At 34.5% G+C, this 22,096-nt stretch overlaps 1 protein-coding gene across 1 annotated transcript in view; it reads left to right on the top strand.

Annotated features, from left to right (window-relative positions):
* fax (failed axon connections) overlaps nt 1-22,096 on the top strand; it is a 40,917-nt gene that overhangs the window by 14,276 nt on the left and 4,545 nt on the right. Inside the window, exons 2-4 of the mRNA XM_085206186.1 lie at nt 18,524-18,659; nt 20,103-20,305; nt 21,251-21,388. Of these exons, the coding sequence (XP_085062312.1) occupies nt 18,524-18,659; nt 20,103-20,305; nt 21,251-21,388 (477 nt within the window). The remainder of the gene's footprint in view (nt 1-18,523; nt 18,660-20,102; nt 20,306-21,250; nt 21,389-22,096) is intronic.

The following is a 22,096-nucleotide window of genomic DNA, read 5'->3' on the forward strand; positions in this document are numbered from 1 at the left end:
GTCTTAAAACTAAATTCCCAAGGTTCTTCCTCTGCTTCCTCGACTTCGGGTATAAAGTGAGGATGAAGTATTTTGAAATTAGATTATCTGTGCCTACGTGTGCTACATGCCGGTTAAAGCGTCAAACGGATCTTCATTTTAAAGTAACTGCGCAGGGTAATAATTCAATAATATATAAATTATTTTGCTCCAGTTATGAAACTGCCAGTCTTAATACAAAGACAATTGCTCCTATTTATAGCATACAAATACTTATGTTGTACTAACTTCCACATTTAGTCAGAAAGGCTTAAAAAGAAAAAGTGCTAAAAAGCTGCATTTATTTTATTTTATATATATTTAACCGTATAAAAAATGATTTATTAACTTTATAAAAATATATATTTTAATATAAAAGAAATAATCTACCTTAAAAATTTTGTTCTACCAAAAAAACTTCCAAGCCTCATATGGCCCTTTATCATAACTTACTAAAATGTTTTAAAAGTAACAATAGTAAATAAATAATATAAATAAGTGCGAACAAACGAAAATATAAATTATTATTTATATTGACTTGAATGTAGAGCAACTTTTTAAATAATTTTCTAATACAAGAATATAATATATCACACAAGACTTCAACAGACCAGCAACCACCACGTGCACACGTACAGTAGGTATCTGGTATACGAGAAATCCGAGCGGATTGGCCACTGAGCTATGAAGTCACGCCACTACATGCCGGCTGCACTTTCTCAAGTCTGTGAAAAAAAACATTAATAGTCCACGCCCATTGCTAGGAAGGTATTGGAAATCTTTTATTTTACATTGAGTTCTTTATAGATAAAGATAGTTGTGGCTGTTAGAAAAGATATGGTAAAAAATATATAGGTACAATGGACCACTTGTGTTTGAACTTTTGAAGTGCTGTCGTGGTAGCTGTTCTGGTTTTTGTTTTGTTTGATAGTGTATTTTATGATTTGGGTTTGTTATAATGAAAGGTCATATACATTTTTTTTTGGCCAGTCATGGCACAGGAGTACAAGCGTGTGATAGTAAACGCGACAAGTTGTAGGTTTGATTTCCATTCGAGGAAATGAAGTTGAGGCAAAATGCGGTTTAGAGTTTCGCCACTCAACACACAATGCCTTCAAAATTCGGCGGAAAACAGGTAACGGAGTGTCTTAACACTAGGTTCCCTCTGCCTACCCTGCGGTGCACATGATACAGTGTGAATCTAACAAAAAAAATATATTTTCGTCTCAGAATTCGACAGACCACAAATAACGTAGGTTCTTTCACCCACCACTCAATTTACGTTTCGCAAATTTACGTAAAATAAACACCAATAAGACACCTGACTGAACTCCCGTTTCCCACCACGCATCATACGAGACCAAACGCATCCAGATTGTGTAGACCATGCATATTTTAGATAAAAGGAAGGAAATGCTTATTCTACCTTTCAGTTGCATCAACCTTCATACGTCCATCTTAATAGTGGATGTTATAGGAACAATTTGAAAATTGAACACTAATAGAAAAGATAAATACCTCACTATTATAATAATAGTAGGGAACTTACTTCTTCTAAATGAGCACAAGTAGTTCTATGACATGAAAATGGTTTAGTGGAGTTGATAAGTATGTTGTGATGATTGGAGGAATACGAGATTAAGGTAGATTTGTATGAAGATATAGTTGAAGCTTGGTTTTTTGTATGGGAATCTGATGTTTTGAAACTAAGACTATTAATATTTGTTATAATTTGTTTGTATATTTTAAAGTCCCCGTTGATGAAATTTACGTGGTATGGAGGTATTTCAAATTCTATTTGTATAATATCCTCCAGCCTCCTCCTCCCTTGCTGTGTGAGGGATACAGCGAGAACCTGATGATGTTGAAAATAGTCAATATTTTCTTCTGTACATCATTCGAACAAGTAAATACAAATATATATATTATAGCAGCCAGTAGTCATTACTTCGGATAAGGGCCCTCGGTGTTACGTTACAAAGGGACAGTAAACGCGGCCGCTATCTTTTTTTTTGTTGGAAAGATAGAAAGCTCGCTTCGGGTGAACGTTCTGTTAGAATTTTGTTGTTTTTAATAATACATATCTGTTTATTTAGTTTTAATATTTGTTAAAAAAAATAATTTTGCTTGTTTTTACACCTCTACCTGTATGATAGGTAGGCGATAGGTAGGCAGAGGGAACATAGTGATGCATAGTTTTGCTCCACCAGTTGAAGTTCGAGAAGAGACTGGTGGAACATTACTTTGTATTTGCCATATAGATATAAGAAATATAATAAAGAGATATAAATAGAAATATAAATATTTTAATAAATTAACTACGAATTTTGTTAAAGTTAACGCATAATTTAATTATTCTACATTATTCTAGTTTAAGTGTATTTATATTGCCATAACGCCAGTTAAATGCTAATTGACATATCTGAGAGACATAACATAAATAATTCTGAATTAAGTTTCTTCAAATATAAACAAAAAGTAAAAGAGAAACGACTAACAATCAATCGTATCGATACAAAACGTTGTCGGTTATAAAAGAATAAAGCAAGAAATAATGGAAAAAACATGAATTTAAAATGGAAAGATCGAGAAGCGGCAAGTGTCGACAGCGAGGGACAATCGATATGGTATATGAATTTAAAATTGACCTGGCCAGTTTATTTTTAAATTAATTCTGTCTTTTTGTAAAAGTTACTTTGTACTCTATTTTTCGTCAATAATATAGGATTTTAAACACTATAATCTCTATTTTATGGACGTTTTGAAGTTTTTGATGGGTGGCGGAACTTAACGCTGCGTTTCGCGTATCGTATTTGGAATATATTTAAATGTTACGAACATAAACATGACCCCGTGTGTGATTCGAACCTGTTATCGGTTTGTGTATTTAGATAAATATTGGTATACCAATTTGAAATTTGTATTATTCTTTACTAGCTACTAAGATTTAAAGGGTGATATCAGACACATCCTAAGTGCCCGAGGTAACTCTAAGCATAAGTATAGTTGGTTAGCCTATTAGCCCTCGAAAATGGACAATGCAGCAAAAAAATAGTTCCTAAACTAATCCTAATTGCCTTGTGAGTCTCCTCGCTAATAGCCTAAATCAAATCATTTTTTAGTTCCTGAGATTAATTGCTCAACCATACAAACTCTTAGTAATATTAGGAACTTAGGATGTACTCATACGTATCGCGTTAAGGTTGGGAGCTCCTCGCTAATAGCCTACACTAAGCCATTGTTCATTAGATTTAATTAAAAATAATACATGCTAACACCACAGGCGTAGATTCGTCTAATTTTCATAATTTACAATGCTTGAAAGATTTTCTTGATCAAGAATATAGGTTGTAGTTTTAAGATTTAAGGTTGTCTATTCATTTGTTTGGATTTTTGAGATAAAAAATATTTTAAATCTTTTAATATTTTTTATTAGATTTTTAAAAGACGTTTTTATATATTGTAACTGAACACTGTCTGTACGTGGAAGATATATGAGAAAAATTGGAATTCCATTATTGGAACCGTTTACCAATAGAACCCAAAACAATGATTTTTTTTTGTTTTTCTCTGAGTATACTTAAAAATGGCTTGACCAACTTAATTCAAGCGAGCGAGGCTGAGCCGGTTCAATCCATCGGTTCATAAATAAAAATCTACGTAAAGTTATTTTTCTTCGACGAAATAATATTTTTTATACCTACTACTAATTTTTTTATTGCATTGGCTGTATCCATCTTTTTTAATTTGTATAGTAAAATTGTAAATTTTATATTGTCTTTAAAACAATAATGCCATCAGCTCAAATACTTAATCCACGTTCTTAGAAACACATCAAGAGTACATAAAGAGTAAACTATTGAACAAATAGCATTCCAGCGCGCTACTTTACACGCATTACGGAGATATTCGTAACACGATACCAACATCCTTTCATTCACGTCACTTAAACAATGTGCCAGCGGACAGAGTAGGAGCGAAGCTTTCTTTGATACTTTAAAGGGACAATCATTCCATTAGGGCTATTAGAAAGCAATTGATTCTAATTTGGTCCTTCCCTCGATTTGTGGTGCACAATGGGGATATACAGTTGCATACTTTTATTTGGTGATTTGGTTTTCTTTTTGTATGTCGTTGCTTGTCGCAGTGAGTTTTGTGTGTTGAGTTAAAGGAATTATCATATAAAACTCTTTCCGTGCTGTTGACTGACTGATGACAGACGATGCTGCTGGACTTAGAAAGTTATGGCATGTTGGCATGGGCGTATCTGGAAATATTTTCTAGGGGGGCAATTTTTTGTGTTACTTAAATTTCTGGGCTGGGCCAATACTTTAAATATACGATAAATATGTGAATATATAAAGTATTAATTAAATATTTCTTAAATTAAATAATTATGTTCACGAATTTGAGTTTTTAATTGTTGAAGAAAAACATTTGCCTTAACTTATAACTTATCACTTACTATAATGACTCAGGATTTATTATTAAATACCGCAGTTTTTATATTAAATAATAATATTTACACTTACAGACATTAATTAGCATTTAATTGACATAAAATTGATATTAATATGTTCATTGGTACCGGTTTAATATCAGTCAAACTTCTCTGAGATCGTCATATGTGAATGATTGCTTTGCTTTTCAAGTTTTAATTTTTTTTAAAATGTAATTATGCTTAATTTTAGCGACTGTAGGTGAGACTGTAAGGTAGGAGAGATGGTTGTGTTGTAGGTTCGATTCCCACTAGGAAGTTTCCCCATTCTGGTAACCAGTGAAGATAAATAGCATTACTTGTTGGGTTATATCACATACATATATATATGCTGTTCTTGCTTCACGTACGCATCGTTAGAGTTTGGTACTTTTAAAGGAAAAAAGCAACCCTCAAGATTACTTTATTGTCCATTCTGTATGTCTGTCAAAAGCTTATATGTCAAGAACGCTTAAAGATATCGAGTTGAAATTCAAACCATATTTTCAAATCTACAATCTCTTCATTTGCTGATAAGAAAAACGTATTTTTATATTACATTTACTTAAAAAAAGATATGGCCGTTTATATCGGAAAAAATCCATACTTCGACATTATAAAGGGAATCAAAATTAATAGAGTACCTCTGGTTGATTATTAAATTATGATTTTTTCAGCTAGCATCTACAGGTAGAACTAGTTCACATTTGTGGTTAAATGCTAAAAAAATAGCCTTACGACGGAGGTTCGGTGGGCGAGACCGATTGCTTGTCCGGTTTTTTTTAATTAATACTATAAACTTACATCTTGGATAAAGGAGACCTTATCTGAGTTTCTCATATATTCTTCTCTCTTTGTCTGTTACCAGCTGGCTTTTTCATTCCTCATACTGTTTCTTACTTTTCCTGGTGGGATACCCCCCAACCAGCTCTATACTAAACAAAAAATGAAATAAATAGAGATATACACATACATATTGTTAAGTTCACTTTTGTTAACAAATTATACCCGATTCATTTGTACGAGTAAATATGATTTCTGTTTAATAAGTCTCTTTAAATCGACTGCACTGTTTTTTTACTATTATCTATTTCAATGGAATTCGAAACACATTAGTCATTGTTAGTATTGTTAATTTGCATTTGTATTGTTCCCCGAATGTTGTTGAACGAGATTTTAACCGATTTTATAAAAAGGAAGGTTTTGTTGCTTTGCGCATCTCCCACATATACATAGTAGGGTGGCAGAGAGTGTTAAGACACAAGTTTTTGATGTTCTGAATAAGCTTATATTATAAATGTATTACATTGTGTTTCTTGTGTATATTTATGTATAATTTTTATTATTGATTTAGGGTTTTAACTTTAAGTAGAACAAATATTTTTATAAGTATACTATAAGATAATTCTAAGTAAGTATAGCTAATTTCGATTTTGTTAGCAAAGCTACCCTTTCAGTAATGCAGTTACATCAAAATTAATAAAAACCGGGTCAAATTATTTCTCGCATGGCAGAGTAGCTGAAGAGTATATATATATGGTTAAACGCACTAACGCACTCAGGAACTACTAATAAAAACCTTTTTGCATAAATAAAATTGTCCATTTATGGAGGAAAACTCTTAATAAAGAAAGAAATTCCTATCAATAGTTATATCTATAATAATTAATATATTTCGCTGAAACAACCTGTATAGTTGTACCATCATTCCATTGTTATACAATGTTTACACTTATCACTCGATTGAACCCGTTGTTATGTTATATTATAGTCTACGAGTATGGAGGAGAGTATGTATGTTTGTACATATATACATATATACATATCTAGTATATAAGTAATTAGTAAAGTTACTCTAACACAGCCACTGTGAATACTGATAGCGGGGTCAGTGAACTTGCTTATACTATTATACAATATGATATAATTTGTTGTGATTGGAATTTTGACTGACTTGAAAAAATAGATGCGAAGTTTGGCGTGTATGTATGTTTGTTTGTTCGCGATTGTTAGATATTAATGAATGATAACTATTTCGGGGATTTTGATTGTGGCTTGTTGTATTCTTTTATGTTTATTTGAGGGTTTTAAAACAAGTTGTAGGGCGGATCTAGTAGCAGTTCACTCCATTCTATGTCCTTACCGAACAGAAGGAGGTAGTCGTAGCGTACTAGTCGTAACGTACTATTTCTCCTCAATCCACTCTTAACAACTTACATACCAACTGTGTCATGGCAGTATCAATATAATTATGTCTTTAAACATAGATAGAAGAAAATGTAGCAATTTTTATGGCGGATGTTATTAATTATCTTTGAAAGTCTCGTTCGAATTTAATTGTCTCGCCAACTTCCGTTAGCACGATTGTAGGTGTACCAATAATTGACTGGATTTCTGTTCGCTTTAAAGGATCTGGTTGTCTGTTCGATGCCCGCTCGGGAGAATATTGGCGTTAGTTATATTACATTATATTAAAAAAACAATAGTCGAAACTAAAAAAAAAAAACAAACTACATATCTATTTCATAATAAAATAACATTTATAATAATAACATATACTATTTCTGTTGGGGAAGTAGGGTCTACAATGAAACGAAAGATGAATGCGTCCTCCCCCATCGTAACACTTCGAAAGCTACTAACGGCTCAGCGAGGGTGACAGTATGTATTTTAATACGTTAGAATAAACCAAGTTATAATAAGTTCGAATTTGCTTAGAATTTATGATAATTTGCTTAGAAATTATTTCAGCAGTTTCGAGTGGAGAGAACCTAGTGTTGACAAACTTCGTTCTCCGTTTTTAGGATATCTCAGAATTGTTACGGAGATCTTAATAAAGAACTAAAGTTAGGTGTTATACATGTCTAAATCTGCACTGAATTAATTTATAAAGTATTAAATTTATTTTACTAGTCGTTTCGATTCCCTAGAAATAATGAAATATTAACACAACATAGAAGAAATTAATATTTTAGGCAAAGGCAAAGCGCGGCTATGTCTTCCGTCTATCAACATGTAATGCATCAAGAATTTGGCGGAACGTGGGGAAGGCAAGTATCTTAATCGGAACGGGAAGGTTCCCTCTGCCTACAGTGTGATCAATCTAAAAAACACTATACCAACGAAACTACTGACTGGACTTATTATCATATATTTCAGCTCATATAAGTTTAATCTAATAAAATAAAAACATGCCTTATCTAACCAAAATAAAAAATTAAAATAAAATTAAATAAATGAATTGCCACATGTACCTACAACTTAAATTTCTCAACTACGCTTCAGTGGATTCAAGTCAATTCTTATAATAATCTTATGTGAGTTGTGGCCGCCCTAGTTATTTTTTTTTACTTTTCGCTTGGGAAGAAAATTATCAAAAGTAAGACGAAAAATTAAAATCAAATCTGCACAGCCATTTGCAGCTGAAACTGCAACGCGGCCACTGGTCGTTGATAGCACTGTACAATTCAAGTACAAATAAGGTGTCAATATATCATACAATATATTCCATACAATAAAGTAAAGTAGATAGTTACTTTATAGATAGATATAAGGATAGGCGTAGCGTGGGCGTCGGGGGTCGGCAACCGTGAGTGCTACGACCTGCTCACAGCGCCTGCGCGGCCCGGCCATCGACCAGGGACGCCCGGGACCTTCGTCTGTCTGCGAAACTATATATCTAGGTATCTTTCTAGGTATCCATCTAGGTACACTTGTAGGTAGAATAGGTACCTATAGGTAGCGGGGGGAAGGGCGTGGCACCTTAGTTATAAGATTGGGCGGTTTACAGTTTTGTTTGGTTTGCTATTTTTTGATAAGAGATTTTTGTATTGAATCTTTTGATATTTATTTTGTATTTTTGATTTATTGATACTTAATTTTAACGTTTATTTATACGTAATGTAAATAATAATTTTAATGTAAATTAACGCGGCAGTTGTGGGTTCTATTTCCACCTGGGGAAATGAGTCCCGCCACTGAAAACATTTAGGCGGTGTGCCAATTAGGCGGTGCGTGGGAAACGAAATGTTTTAGAAGTAGGTTCTCTCTGCATACCCTGCTAATTGCGAGATATACTGTAAAGCTAAAAAACATTATATATATATAATTATATTATATGTAAATTACTGCCATTGTTAGGCACTTAAGGCGTGTGTAGTGATCACAATGACTGGATTCAAATCCCACACGTTATAATACATGTACTAGATGATTTCTTTTGAATTGAATAGACAATCTGATAACGAACGGTCTTATCTAGTGTTTTTTAATAATTTGAGCTGGAAAAATTATAAAATTTGATCCCTAGCCTACCTTTACCTAAATATTTATAAGAAAAATCTACGAAATATTTATATTTCGCCTCACTCATGGCCTTGCTATATTTTATATTCTTATCATCTTGAATGAAATTTGAGTGGACGAATTCTAAATTCAATTTATTGGTGAATGAATGCAATTTACCTGGAAAGCATAGAAACCACATTCATTCCGCTTCCGATATTAAATATTGGAAAATCTGAAGAAAACAGCTGATGAGTTTGTTTGGATGATGCGCTAAATTGATGTTCAATTAATATTTTTTTAGATTTACGCTGTGCTGTGCTCGCGCACATAGCAAGTTACACAGAGGGAATCTATTGTTAACTCACTTCGATTTGCTATTCTCTACTTTCCGCCGAGAGGCATTCCGTGGCGGTGGTCAGTGGCGGTGCTCAACGTCACGCCTCGTTACCATAGCGTTTCTATTTTCCTGGAGTGGGCATCGAATGCACATCCTTTCGCGTTTACAGTCGTACGTTTGTGCCTCTGCGCCACGACGGGCCCTTTTCTTTATTTGTCGTATCGATGTAACCCAAACCGTACCACCTCAGGCTACAGTCAATTCAGCCACTTAGTACGTGTCGTATGTGTGTGTCGTACACGATAATGTACTTATTTAAATATAATAGAGGCCTTCGCGGCCCAGTGGCATAAGGGTGTGACTGAAACGCGGCGGTTGTGGGGTCGATCCCCAATCGAAGGAATGAATTGTTATTTATTAATATTCTCATTTCTTCGCTTTGGCACCAACGCAAAAACCCCGGTTTTGAGTGCAGCTAATTAATTATATATTCATCATAATAATTCAAGTATAAAGCATAATATACGGTAGTTAGACTTCTGTAAGATATGCGAAGACATCTTCGTTAACATTACTTCAAAAACTTTAAAAATCTCATTTTCAAGATAAAGTATGCTTGCAGCGCATTAGATGCGAAGTTCTACTGCAAAAGCTATCGGATACAACTACGTGCGGCGTCTTCCTGTGTGATACACTTTTATATAGGTCGTATAACGTGTTATTGAAGCTGACAGGAAGTTGCTTGCCGCCGAGGAAGTTGATTCTATGGAGGCTCTTACTGACAACCTGTAACTAGATATAGATTGCTTTAAAAGTTCTTGAGATCTATCTTAAGAAGAAATTAACTTTAGTTCTTCATTAAAAAGTCTCTTTTATTACTTTTAGATCAGCACTAAGCCTATACTCTAAAACTTTTAATTGATCTATCCTGTTGTTAAGATTTTTTGTTCTGGATAGATGGGCAGTATTCAATTTACTTGTATGAATTTATTTGAAAGTACGACAAAATTAACCAGCAATCGGGCCTGCTTAAAAGTTTATTTTAATATTCCCAATCTATTGGGGCATCCATTCCACCATAGCATGGTGCTGGATAGACACGGCACTCACGCAAGCTGTAATGGCGAATCATAGACGAGATGTAAACGACGAGGTTTAAAATCTGGTAGGTGTCCAAACAATTTCATTCAACACACTTACGTACTCGTTCACACAAGAGTAGGCTGTTGGAACCTAGTGTTACGACGCACATTGAAATTAATTGTCGAAACGAATGGAAATTACGTTTTTAGTGACCTTGTCGTAGAGTGAAGAAAAAGAAAATATTTTAAATTTGTTCCCCAGAGCGGCTCATCTTACCCCGACTGTCATTATTTATTGATGATAAACTTTATTGCAATCGTTATGCCTACAAAGTTTATTTTAAAATCCTTATCCCCAACCCCGGATTAAATTTATTATAGTTTATATATAATTTTAAAACTTTAAATTTTTCATTTAATACTTAAACAAATAAAAATATAATAACCACTGAACGTTTCCCACGTTTATTATCCAAACGACGTCACAGTTGAAAATCATTCTCCTTCTAAATAGAAAGCGGGCGAGTGTAAACGAAAATAAACTTTTTATAGCGCCCTACGAAGCCAATAGGGTAGTAAAAGTCGCCACACCCTCGGTCTATGGGAATCAACGGTTATACATTTATTTTATGTCTTTTTAGAGGCCACTATGGCGCAGTGGGCCAGCGTGTGATTGGCAACGAGATGGTTGTGGATTCGAGTTCTACTCGGGGGAATGATTGTGTATTTGTGTTATTTTCTAAGTCAAAGGGACGGAAATTAGACAAAGAAGTGCCTTAACACTAGATTCTGTTTGCCTACCTTTTTATACAGGGAAAGAGCTTCCTTTTATAATATACCTGGCATCCCGTTCATTTATAGTCGTTCTCTTTGGTAACCCTCTTGCGGTGATGAAAGTAGGTCAGGCCAGCTCGGCCTATTCATTATGATAATTTAAATATTCGTCTGTACAGAATCATATTTATTTTATTATAGCGTTGAAATATTTAAAAAAAACTATTTTTATACTCATAATTACTATGATTTTATTTTTAATCGACATATTTTCATGCATTTAACCTGAAATTCTTAATTTTTTGCCTGTAGATCAAAAATATATACAAAACATATGAAAAAAAAAAATCTATTACTTATTACATCCTATATCTTATAAAACAAAGTCGCTTTTCGTGTCTGTCTGAACTTTCTAACTCTTCTTCTTCTAAACCACCCAACGGATTTTAATGCGGTTTTCACCATTAGGTCGAGTATTTCTCAGGGAAGGTTTATATATAGTTTATATTTGTACATTCTTATGTAAATTAACATAAATACGATAAATGTGTATAAAGTCCTACCCGTTGAGACACTTTCGCGCATGCGCTGCTTTAATGGTAAGTACTACATGAAAAAAATGTACTGGAGTATTGTTCCTCTTAATAAGATCTACAAAAAAGTCCGCGAGAGCATATTTTTATCTTTTAAGGATAGCGTGTAGTGATCATATTTCTGTCTAAAAATAGTAATTTCAATATATTTTTTATTGTGAGGGATATTTTTCCATAATAGTATTAATCCTTATCCTTTAAAATACTTTATTAATTTTCTACGTTAAACGAAGATAAAATTTGCTTTTTACACTTTTTCGAAATTGCGAATAGTTTTAGAGAAAAACGCATTTAATTGTTAACACATCACGCCGTTTACACATCAGCTGTATCGAGTCAAGTTTTACTTATCCCTTACTCTCAGCATATAAATAAGTATATTAGTTACGTTGGTCATTTAATGTAGATCAAAAGTGTCTTTTACTGTTTTTCATTTTAATAAGTACTTTAGAAGTTGTTACAATATCAAAAAATCCTTGCTGTGAAACGGCTCGCCACTCGCCATGCGTCCGCCGCGCCCGCCTGCCTTACACGCATCGGTGGTTCAGTGGTAGAATGCTCGCCTGCCACGCGGGCAGCTCGGGTTCGATTCCCGGCCGATGCATTCTATTTCATTTTCCTCACAGGCAGCCACGTAGTGCTTGCTTTTCATCAGGGACAGAATACCCTCTTCAGCATTAACCACAAGATCGAAAAAAAAACCCGCCTGCCTTTATAGCAACGAAGATTTAGATGCGTTTGCACGTATTGGATAATTGGAGTTGAATGTATTATTTCAGCGCGATATATTTGGTTTCATATTTTTTGTAGTAGTTATTAGTAGGTAGGCTTTTGTTTATAATTTCTTCCGTTTAAAAATAGTCATTTAAATATATTTTAATAAGTACTTGAAAAGATTAGTAGCACAGATTTAAACTTACGGTACCTACTAAAAAATCCTTGCTGTGTAAAACAATTGGAAAATCCTTATTGAAACTACGAAAATGCGGGTTGCATTAGGGTTTAATTAATTTTCACATTATCTTAAGTGCTTTGCAAACATACATTATATGAATAATCCAGTAGTAAAAGCGGGCGAAGCCGCAAGGGGGTCGCTAGTAACTATATAATTATTTATTATATAACTATAATAAATAATTCATACAAATTATATCATAAATAGTATTATAAATATTTCAAATATTTTAGTACTAATAATTTGTTAAAATTTAAATATCATCTATATATCTCTAAAAATAGATAATCAACTGAACCCTCATTTCTGAACTAAATCGCGCTTAGTCGTTTCTATTTAGAGATGTTTGTAATAACGTTTGCTTAACCGTTGTAAGGTACTTTGTGCTATTGTATATCTATAGCTTTTCTATTTTAATACTTGAAAGAGAGTCCTGCATAATTTAGTGAAATAATCTAGTGTAGTCTTCGTAGTCTGTCTTCGGCCCAAGATTGAGGCACTGCGAATTGGAGCGAAACTCTGGATACTGTCTAGTGTCTTCTAGAAAGGGGAATTGAAAAATTTTCATACCTCCGTATGTTGAACAAACCTTCCCTAGCTTTGCTATTAAGCCACAACGGTTGAGAGAAAAATACCTTGCTATATAATGATACATATAACAAGATGTTTTTCCAGCTGTTGTGAAATTTTTAAATAGTTTTAAAAAGATATGTGTTGTAATCAAACATTTTTGTAATTATTTTACGTAAAAAAAAAACAGATTAATAGCGCCATTTTCAAGAATTTACAATGACTCATTCTTGCACTTAACTTATAACAACAACAAAGCTTCACGCTTTATCCCTAGCGGGCTAGTCAGAGAGAACGGGGCGCCAAACGCCATGGTCTCTACGTACCTCTTTCGACTCGTCCACTGTCGTCAACCTCTTCATACATGCTCTCCGGGTTATCCTCATGCTTTTTACGTGACCTTCCTCCAGTATCTTTGATACTATGTTTTCGAAGGTTAACCGAGGTCTCCCCCTACCTCCGACCGCTCACTTTTCCAATCATAGATCTTTTTTGTCATTCTTTCATCACTCGTTCGTTCGACGTGCCCAAACCAGCTGAGCACGTTCTTCTTCATTCTCACCGTGACATTCTCACTAGTACCTGCCATTCTGTGTATCTCTTCATTGCGGATTCGATCAGCTAAGCTGACTCCGCATATCCAACGAAGCATCTCCACGGCATTTATCTTTCTTCTTTTGTAAGTATATTTAAAATAAAAAAAATCCTATAAACATTTTCTGGAGTGAGACAATTAAGTTAATGATTATAACGTGCGCCTACAGTTAGACGTTTTTGTGGCACAAATAAACTATATTTTAGATTATTAACATTAAAATTTCTAGTAAAATTAACATAATAGCGTTCGCATTAAGCGAGGTCAGTCGTGGTGCAGTGGTACAAGCGTGCGACTGTAAACACGACAGGTTGTTCGATTCGATTTCCATTCAAGGAAATAAAATATTTCAATTTTTTTTCTTGCTCTGGTTGAGTTCCACTGCCACTCAACGCGCAATGCCTCCACAATTCGGTGGAAATTTGGAACGGAAGTGTCTTAATAAGAATGGAGTATCTTAACACTAGAATTGCATTTTCCCTCTCCTACCCTGCTCTGTGCGGGATACAGCGTGAAGCTAAAAAAAAAAGATTTATACAATTATACAATATACATTTTAAATGAGAGAAATCGAATTATTAAAAGTAAAATATATGTATATTATAACTGTGTTTCGTACAAATACCATTAATTCTTGAATAGAAAAAATCTTAGCTTTCCAACGAAAACCGGTATCGCAGGACATTAGTACGTGCACGTGGGATGGTATTCAAAGTCGTACGCTCATATACCCTTAACTGAGATTATTATTAGTTTGTATTTGTTTTCTTTTCGCCTTACGCTTCTCTTGGATATCGCAGGAAAGGCAGAGGGAACGTAGTGTTAAGACACTGCGTTCCTCATTCACCGTCCAGTTTTAAGTGGTAGAACTAAACACCGCTGTTTATCTTGTTACCAGACCGAGGAAATGAATTTTATAGACCCAAGTGAGAATCGAACCCACAACTCGTGTACACCATCGCAGCTTTTCAATACATAATATTTCTTAATTCAATAAAAGCTTATTGCTACTTTGCCGTTGTTTGTACATTTGTGTCCAAAGTTAAGATAGCTTATACATACATACAATTCTTGATAAGATAGATAAAATTGTTACTTATTTTTACCAAAAAATGTCCTGGAAAAATTTAAAAAATGCTTCCATAATTCGTTAGAAAGTGAGGATGATGTGGAGGTCTTAATACTAAGCTCCCTGGTTCCCTTTGCCTTCCCCCCCTATGTGCGGGATACAGCGTGAAGTTAAAAATAATCTAACAATAATAACTTAAATACTATACTTCGATTCGTTTATAATTTTTGTAAGTCATTACTTCTCTCCAATTTTGTAAGCCTAAAAAGTTTACCATAATGAGGCCTATTAAGCTCAATCGGGAGTTTGGAACAAGTTTAGTTTGGGTATTCTTTTGTTTTCATATGTTTTTTTTTTACTTATGATGTTGGTATGATTTTGTATTTTAGACATAGAATAGGTTTATTTATTTATGCATTCAATATGTTCTTATATTTTTAATGAATATTGTCATTTTTTCCGAACCATAGCAGAATAAAACGGAACCCTTATAAGATCCCATTATCCAGGATTTCTGGGGATCTTCAGTTATGAAATTTGGCACGAAGTGAGAACTTACGGTATAAATAATAGAAAATATCTGAAAAGTTCAATTTTTTCTGTTAAATACTGTATATAGTATTTAACAGAAAAAAATAATTACAAACTTATTATTGTGGTTCAATTCATGTAAAATGGATACAACTTAAATTTGTTAACTTTTATAACATGTTTTTCCTGTTAACTTACGATCCTGATATTGAAAAAAAAAAACAAAAAATAAATATATCCAAAGTCAAATACTTTCTAATATCTATCTATACTCTGTAGTCGCTACAAATATTCAGTTTAGTGTATTTCCTGTCCATTATCATATCTAAACGGAATATTCGTTTATCACATATTTTTGTGTGTACACAGTCGCCCCAGATAATCGTAGGGATGGGGAGTCGGGGGGTGGGAGGGAAGGGTGGCGCGGACGACGAACTCTGTACAGATCGATACAGCTGCCGGCACCCCGCCCAGACCTGCGCCCCGTTACCATGGTTACCAGACGAGAGAGCAGAGAACTGTACACGCACACTCGTACGGCAACCCTCACACTTGTAGAGGGCTGCTTGTGTGTATACTGTATACATTGTACACGCACACATGGGCGGACACACACTGTATGAGACCGTTAAGCTCGTTGTTTACCTGCGGGTTGCGGATTTACGACTTTAATATTACTTCCCATCCTTTTTTTTGTTGGTGGCGTTTTCTGTGTAACGTATAGGAGTTACTTGGGACGTATGGATTTAATAATTCTTTATACTGGTTAAATCGGAATATGAGTTTAAATGGTACCTAGGTCAATTTTATTATAATATTTTATAGTTAAAAAGATATGATCAAATGATAATTTAAAAAATTATTCCCTTTCATTCAAAGGCTCACAATGCTGCCTTTTAAGGTATTACTTATTTCAATACATATAATTTTGCATCTGAATACGTAGAAATGTGCATTTTGAATGATTTTATAGAGCCAGTATGTGATTTCGTTGTGACTATATATGGCGACGCTCGCTCGCACCCCGCCCCCGCGGTGCCCGGGCAAACCTACGCCAGCCCAAAAATGAAATTAAACAAAATAGGTTTAAGCTGTATAGTGGTAGGCAGAGGGAACCCGTGACATTGCATTTCAAGTGACGGAGTTCAACACCGCGTTTTGTCTTGTTTCCAGAGCAAAGAAATGAATCATTTGCTAGTGTGGTAGTCGAACCCCAGTCCGGTCGCGTTTAACTCCGACAATGTGCCGCTGCGCTACGACGGCCGCCCCACAAACTTAGTTAACTATTAATTGGCTCATTGCACCTACCTGTTGGTCGCCACGTGCTCCTGAGGTGACACACTCTGTGATATTCTTTTAGCTTTGTTAACTTATATTGAAAAGTTTATTATTTTATTGTACGCTATTTCGTTTTCTTATTATAGGGAATATTAACGTGACGAGTTCTCTTTTCCTAGTCGATAAAGAAGAGAATCACAACTTTCTCTTCTTTATCGACTTTGTTTATGTTTTTAATTATAAATTAATTATATTTTTTAAATGTGAAATTAAAGTATAAATTATAAATAGGTACTTGTACGTTCTACGCTCATTTAAATACATTACATGCATTGTGCATCTCAAAACTCTACTTATCTATCTATCAACGTCATCTGGCAAAGTTAACTCTATAGTGGCGTAGCGTTGAAAAATGCTTAACTTACATAATGGGTGTAGGTTTAAGCTACAGCTTGTGCTTAAGTTCCACAATTCAAGAAGTAATGCTTGTAAATTAATTTTAGTAGTAAAGTAAGAGTACTTAAAATAGAGAAGTAAGAGTGCCCTAGCACAAAATCATCTCTGGCATCAATATCAGCGGCACAGCTCTACGGTTGTGGGTTCGATTCCTACTCGAAAGTAAAAAAATATTACATTTATGATGGAACCCACTGTTACTTCTTACTATATTTTATTTGTCAGCTATTATTTGTCTTTTAACTGTAAAATCGAACTGGCACATCTAAATCAACCTATCTATATCAACTGCATCTTGTCCATATTGATTGATATTCCCGAGAACGGTTCTATGCTCTGCGCTCTATGGCGAGTCGAGGGTTCCACGCATGCCCAGTGAGCTCGGTCCCGGGACCGCCTGTTGCTAGCCTGAATATAGATCACCTTAACTGGGCCTGCCTTTGTTTTAGATTAATTATTTTTTAAAATTATTTTGGTTATTTATTTATGATTATAAAAAGTATATTTTTAATTTTTTGTGTTCGTTTGTAAGTGCAGGGATACTTTAAGGATAGGAAAATATTTGAATAAATTGGTTGATCATAGTTTTTATATCTCTAAATTAAAAATGGTATAAAAAAAAATTTCGTCTCCGTAAAGACTTCACTTCCGTTCCCCACTTTCCGCATTTTCAAATATACTTTAAGATATTTCAATCAAAAATAAAGGATTTTCTTTAAAAGGTTTTACAATATCGATAAAAAAACTTTAAAAGATGTTATGTTAAATCGTTGGTAGACAGCGATGTGCACCACCACTCAACATCTAATGCAAATGGCCAAAAATAGATTAGGAATTGATTCTTCATTACAATTTTTCATTTTATACGACGTTGCAGGATAAGTAGAGAGTTAAGACACTAGGTTCCCAGATTTTCGCTCCATTTTCGATCTGTTGCGTATCGAGTAGTAAAATTCAAGACTCAAGTAAAAAAACACAAATAGTTCAAAAATTAAATTCCCCTCTATAAATGAACATCAGAACCACTACTATAGTACATTATTGTTAACAAAAGTATGTCTAAGAAAGTCATGCGAAATTGTCAGCCTTTTATTAGAAGCCTTTTGTGTATCTAATAGCTGGTGTCAATCGTGGGAAAGACCGTCTCTAAAGGAATTTGTATTAAAAGAAATGCAATTTAGCTTCTGCGAATGTACCAGTAGTGTTGCTGTGCTATTTTTTGCCTCCGAGTTTTTTATTTTCTTTAGTTATTAATATTTGTGTACGTATGGCATCTGGAAGGGTTTTTAAACAGCTAGTAAGAATAAGTACCCCATAACAGTATCCCATAAAACATTACAAAGGTAAAATAAAACTAAGAAAAAAAATTAGCATTTTGAAAATTAAGCGATTTGTATTCCGCGGAGTGTTTTAACATTTGATTGTCTCTGCCAATTAGCCAATTTATTTCTTTAATTGTTAATCGATTGAATTTAACATTGTAAAATAATTTTGTTTCTAGAACGTCGATCACAAAACCAAGTTCCGCTCCAAGAAGGGCCAACTGCCGTTCGTCGAGCTCAACGGCGAGGAGATCGCGGACAGCGCCTTCATCATAAAGGAGCTGTCGGAGAAATATAACAAAGACCTAGATGCAGGTTGGTTGCTATCTTAATATATCAGGCGTTTAATTTTTGTTTAGTAAAAAAATATTTTGTATATTTGTATATGTATATCGATTTATATTTTAAATGGCGCAGTGGCTGTGATATGTGAGTGTTTGACTGAAACACTACTTGTTGGTTTGATTCCCTTATGGAACAATGAATTATTTTCTATTTTCTCGCTCTGACAACAAGACAAGACGTGGTATAGAGTGAAATTGGGCAAAAATTAGGGGACCGACTTAACTCTAGGTTCCCTCTGCCTACTCTGTTCTACGAAATGTAAATATGCGGTTAAATAAACTATATAAATAAATATGCTTAGCAAAACGAAATTGTGTCCAAAAATTACTTATTGTTGAAAACGGAGTGCCGTAACTCTTATAATTTATGTAGGTAGACTTTTTATAATATTGTTGTTTCTAAGGAGATTTTGTTGATTATAATTTTAATAAGCGATGTAATATAACTACAACGATTAAATTAATTCAAAAATTAAAACCTTTATTAATGGATACCTTGGAGATGCAAAGAGATTCATGTTACGATCAGACTTTTATTATTTAGCTCTTTGATTTAAAATTAGTATTTACTTTTATTTCAGCTTCTCATCCCGCAAAGTGCTATATCCCGCCTGTAACAGAGTAAAAACAGTGAGAACCTCAACACATTCAGTTCCCCACTATAATTTTTTTTTGCGCGTAATTATATGATTCTGTAAAATCAATATTGATAGAAAAAGTTTATAACAATTAACTCTGTTTCCACCTTTCTATTTATAATCATATATTATAATTACTGCGGCGGTGATCACCGCCAATCTATTGATTGATACGCAAGTGTCTCGAATTCGGCCCACCAGGCTTAAGCGTGAAGCTAAAAAAAATATTGAAATGTCAACAAAGCGGACTTTATAAAAAAGTTATATGTTATCTTTTTAATTAATCGATTACGATAATTTAAGCGAACAAAATTAAGTGTGTGAGTTAATTTAGTGTTATTCAATAACTTTCTTTCTTTTTAGCTCTACGTTGTATACTGCATGTAGCAGGGCAGGCAAAAGGAGCCTACTGTTCCTTTAGGGTATCTTATCGTATCTCAGAGATCATAATTTCAATAATCTTTGACCTCTCTTGTAAATGTTTATGATTCAAATAAAATATTTCTATTATTTTATATTATTCTATTATTTTATTTATTTTTTATTATTTAATATTAATTTCTAAATAAAAAAAAATACGTGAACACATATTCCCTAGATATGCTGACCTGTCTTATATAAATCAATGGTAATATCTAGGTTGTGTGTTGACCAGAAGCAACGACCGGGCGACCCGAAATCCCAGTTAGGTCATGTGGGTTGACGCGCATGTGCATTCAGCGCATCCCACTGTGTTGTCAAATGTCATGGAACATTCCGTTGTTCGTCTCTCGCAGGTCTGACGCCTGACCAGCGGGTAGTGACCCACGCCATGGTCTCCATGATAGAGAACCATCTCTCCTGGGTGATCCTCTGGTGGCGCGCCAAGTACCCGGACAGTGTCATCAAGGGCTACCAAGTGAATCTCCAGAACGCGCTCAACACCCGCCTGCCTAACCCGATATTGAACTTCTGCTACAAATTCACATCTGGACGCAAGGTGAGACCATTTGTTTTCTTTTCGGACGTTTTCTTGTAATTTGTTTTCGGTGACTTTCGGTGTACCCACATTGGGCGACTTCGGCGCAAACAATAACATTCTAAAAATAACCATTCAATCTCTCATTGATAAGTTCGATCGCTGAGGGTGACTTAGATTTCAACTTCTTGAACTAAATTGTGAATGTAAATTGCTAGGTTCATTCATAATAATCGGTCGGTTTCTTATAAGACTTCTTTGTTTTCAATCGTATGTCATCTGTTATTTTGTGTCGTCTATAAATAGAATACGTAATGGTTGTTTGTCTGGTATCGTAATCAAATCATGTAGTTTAATAATATTTTTTTTTAATTTACATAACGTACAAGGGTGTACGTAAAATATTCTCGCACATCAATATGTAGGTATAGATTGAAGTGATCACACACATATTTATTTCATACGCTATAGAGTGACATCTTAAAATGGCTCCCGGTCCGCCATTTTAAATTGATTCCGCCATTTTGCGAGTTCATCGAACACCGCCTACTCTGTCTGGGATAGAAATTTTTATTATTGGTGCATCCCCCATGCAGCGGGGTGGCTGTGTAGGGGGGAGTGCCTTCTGCCTGCAGGTTCGACGTTCTCTTTAGCGCAACTAGTGCACTACGCATCTACCCCCCTTCCCATACCGCTGCAGTCGCCATATTGCTGCCAGGAGTAGTTAAATATCCAGGCACCTGTTGAACTTCACCTAGTTGATGGCGAGCTGTGATAGTGGGAAGAACATTGCAGTGCTATTAAATAAACCATAACTGTTAGATTTCAATATCAGTGCACGTGTGCATTGGATTGTGAACAATCAACACGATTAGCTAAAAATTTTAGGTAATTTCTCAGTTTTCTCATATTTTGTTTGTAGTTTTGTTGATGACGTAACTCATATACGTACGTATTTGTTTATAGGGTATGAAGAAAGCGAAAGCTCACGGTATCGGTGTGCACAGCCAGGAGGAGATCATAGAGTTCGGCAAAAACGACCTTCGCGTGCTCTCTGACCTGCTCTCCGATAAGCCGTTCTTCTTCGGAGATGAGCCAACACTTGTAAGATTTTTTTTATTAACCCTTTTCTCCATTTATAGAGTGCCAGTGTACCAACACTCTGCCTTCCTCTGGAAAAGGTTAGTACGTGGTCTCTCCCTTTTAAATGTCAGAATCGAAGGTGTTGGCGAAAATTTGGACCCACTTATACCTCATGTTCAAGTTTTATCACAGAGTTAATGATTAATTGTAAATTTTAATTGTTTGGTATTGATTTTAATTTAACACAAAAATAAAAGTAACATTTTATTTTATTATGTAAATTCTTAAAGCTCGAATCATAATCAATTAATGTAATAGCTAAAAAAGTTCTTGAAAGATTTCTTTATTCGTTCGACGATATTCATTGATGCAACTTTGCGGCGGGCTGTGGGGGTGGCAGGGGGTCGCGGGGTCACAGGGGGACAGAGTGCGATAACCGATCTCCCTTATCAGGTTAAAAATAGATCCAAGCATCCCCTAGACTATTGCTGCTATCTATATATACACTTTACTTCATTGTGACGATTTGCCATTTTGTTCTCTCAGCTCTAATCTTTATTATTTTTGTTGTCATGTTTTCTGGTAGAGCACACAAATCGATAATCGTAATCATTGTATTAATATTTCATTCGGTATTTCTGAACCTCCAAGAATGTGACTCATACGTAAAACGTAAAATCCGATCCGACTACCTTAAATATTAACTCATCCAAGAAATCGATTAAGTTA

Source organism: Heliconius melpomene, chromosome 21 (assembly GCF_056956725.1).
Source record: "Heliconius melpomene rosina isolate 202511_hmr_F chromosome 21, ASM5695672v1, whole genome shotgun sequence".
Taxonomy (NCBI): Eukaryota; Metazoa; Arthropoda; class Insecta; order Lepidoptera; family Nymphalidae; genus Heliconius; species Heliconius melpomene.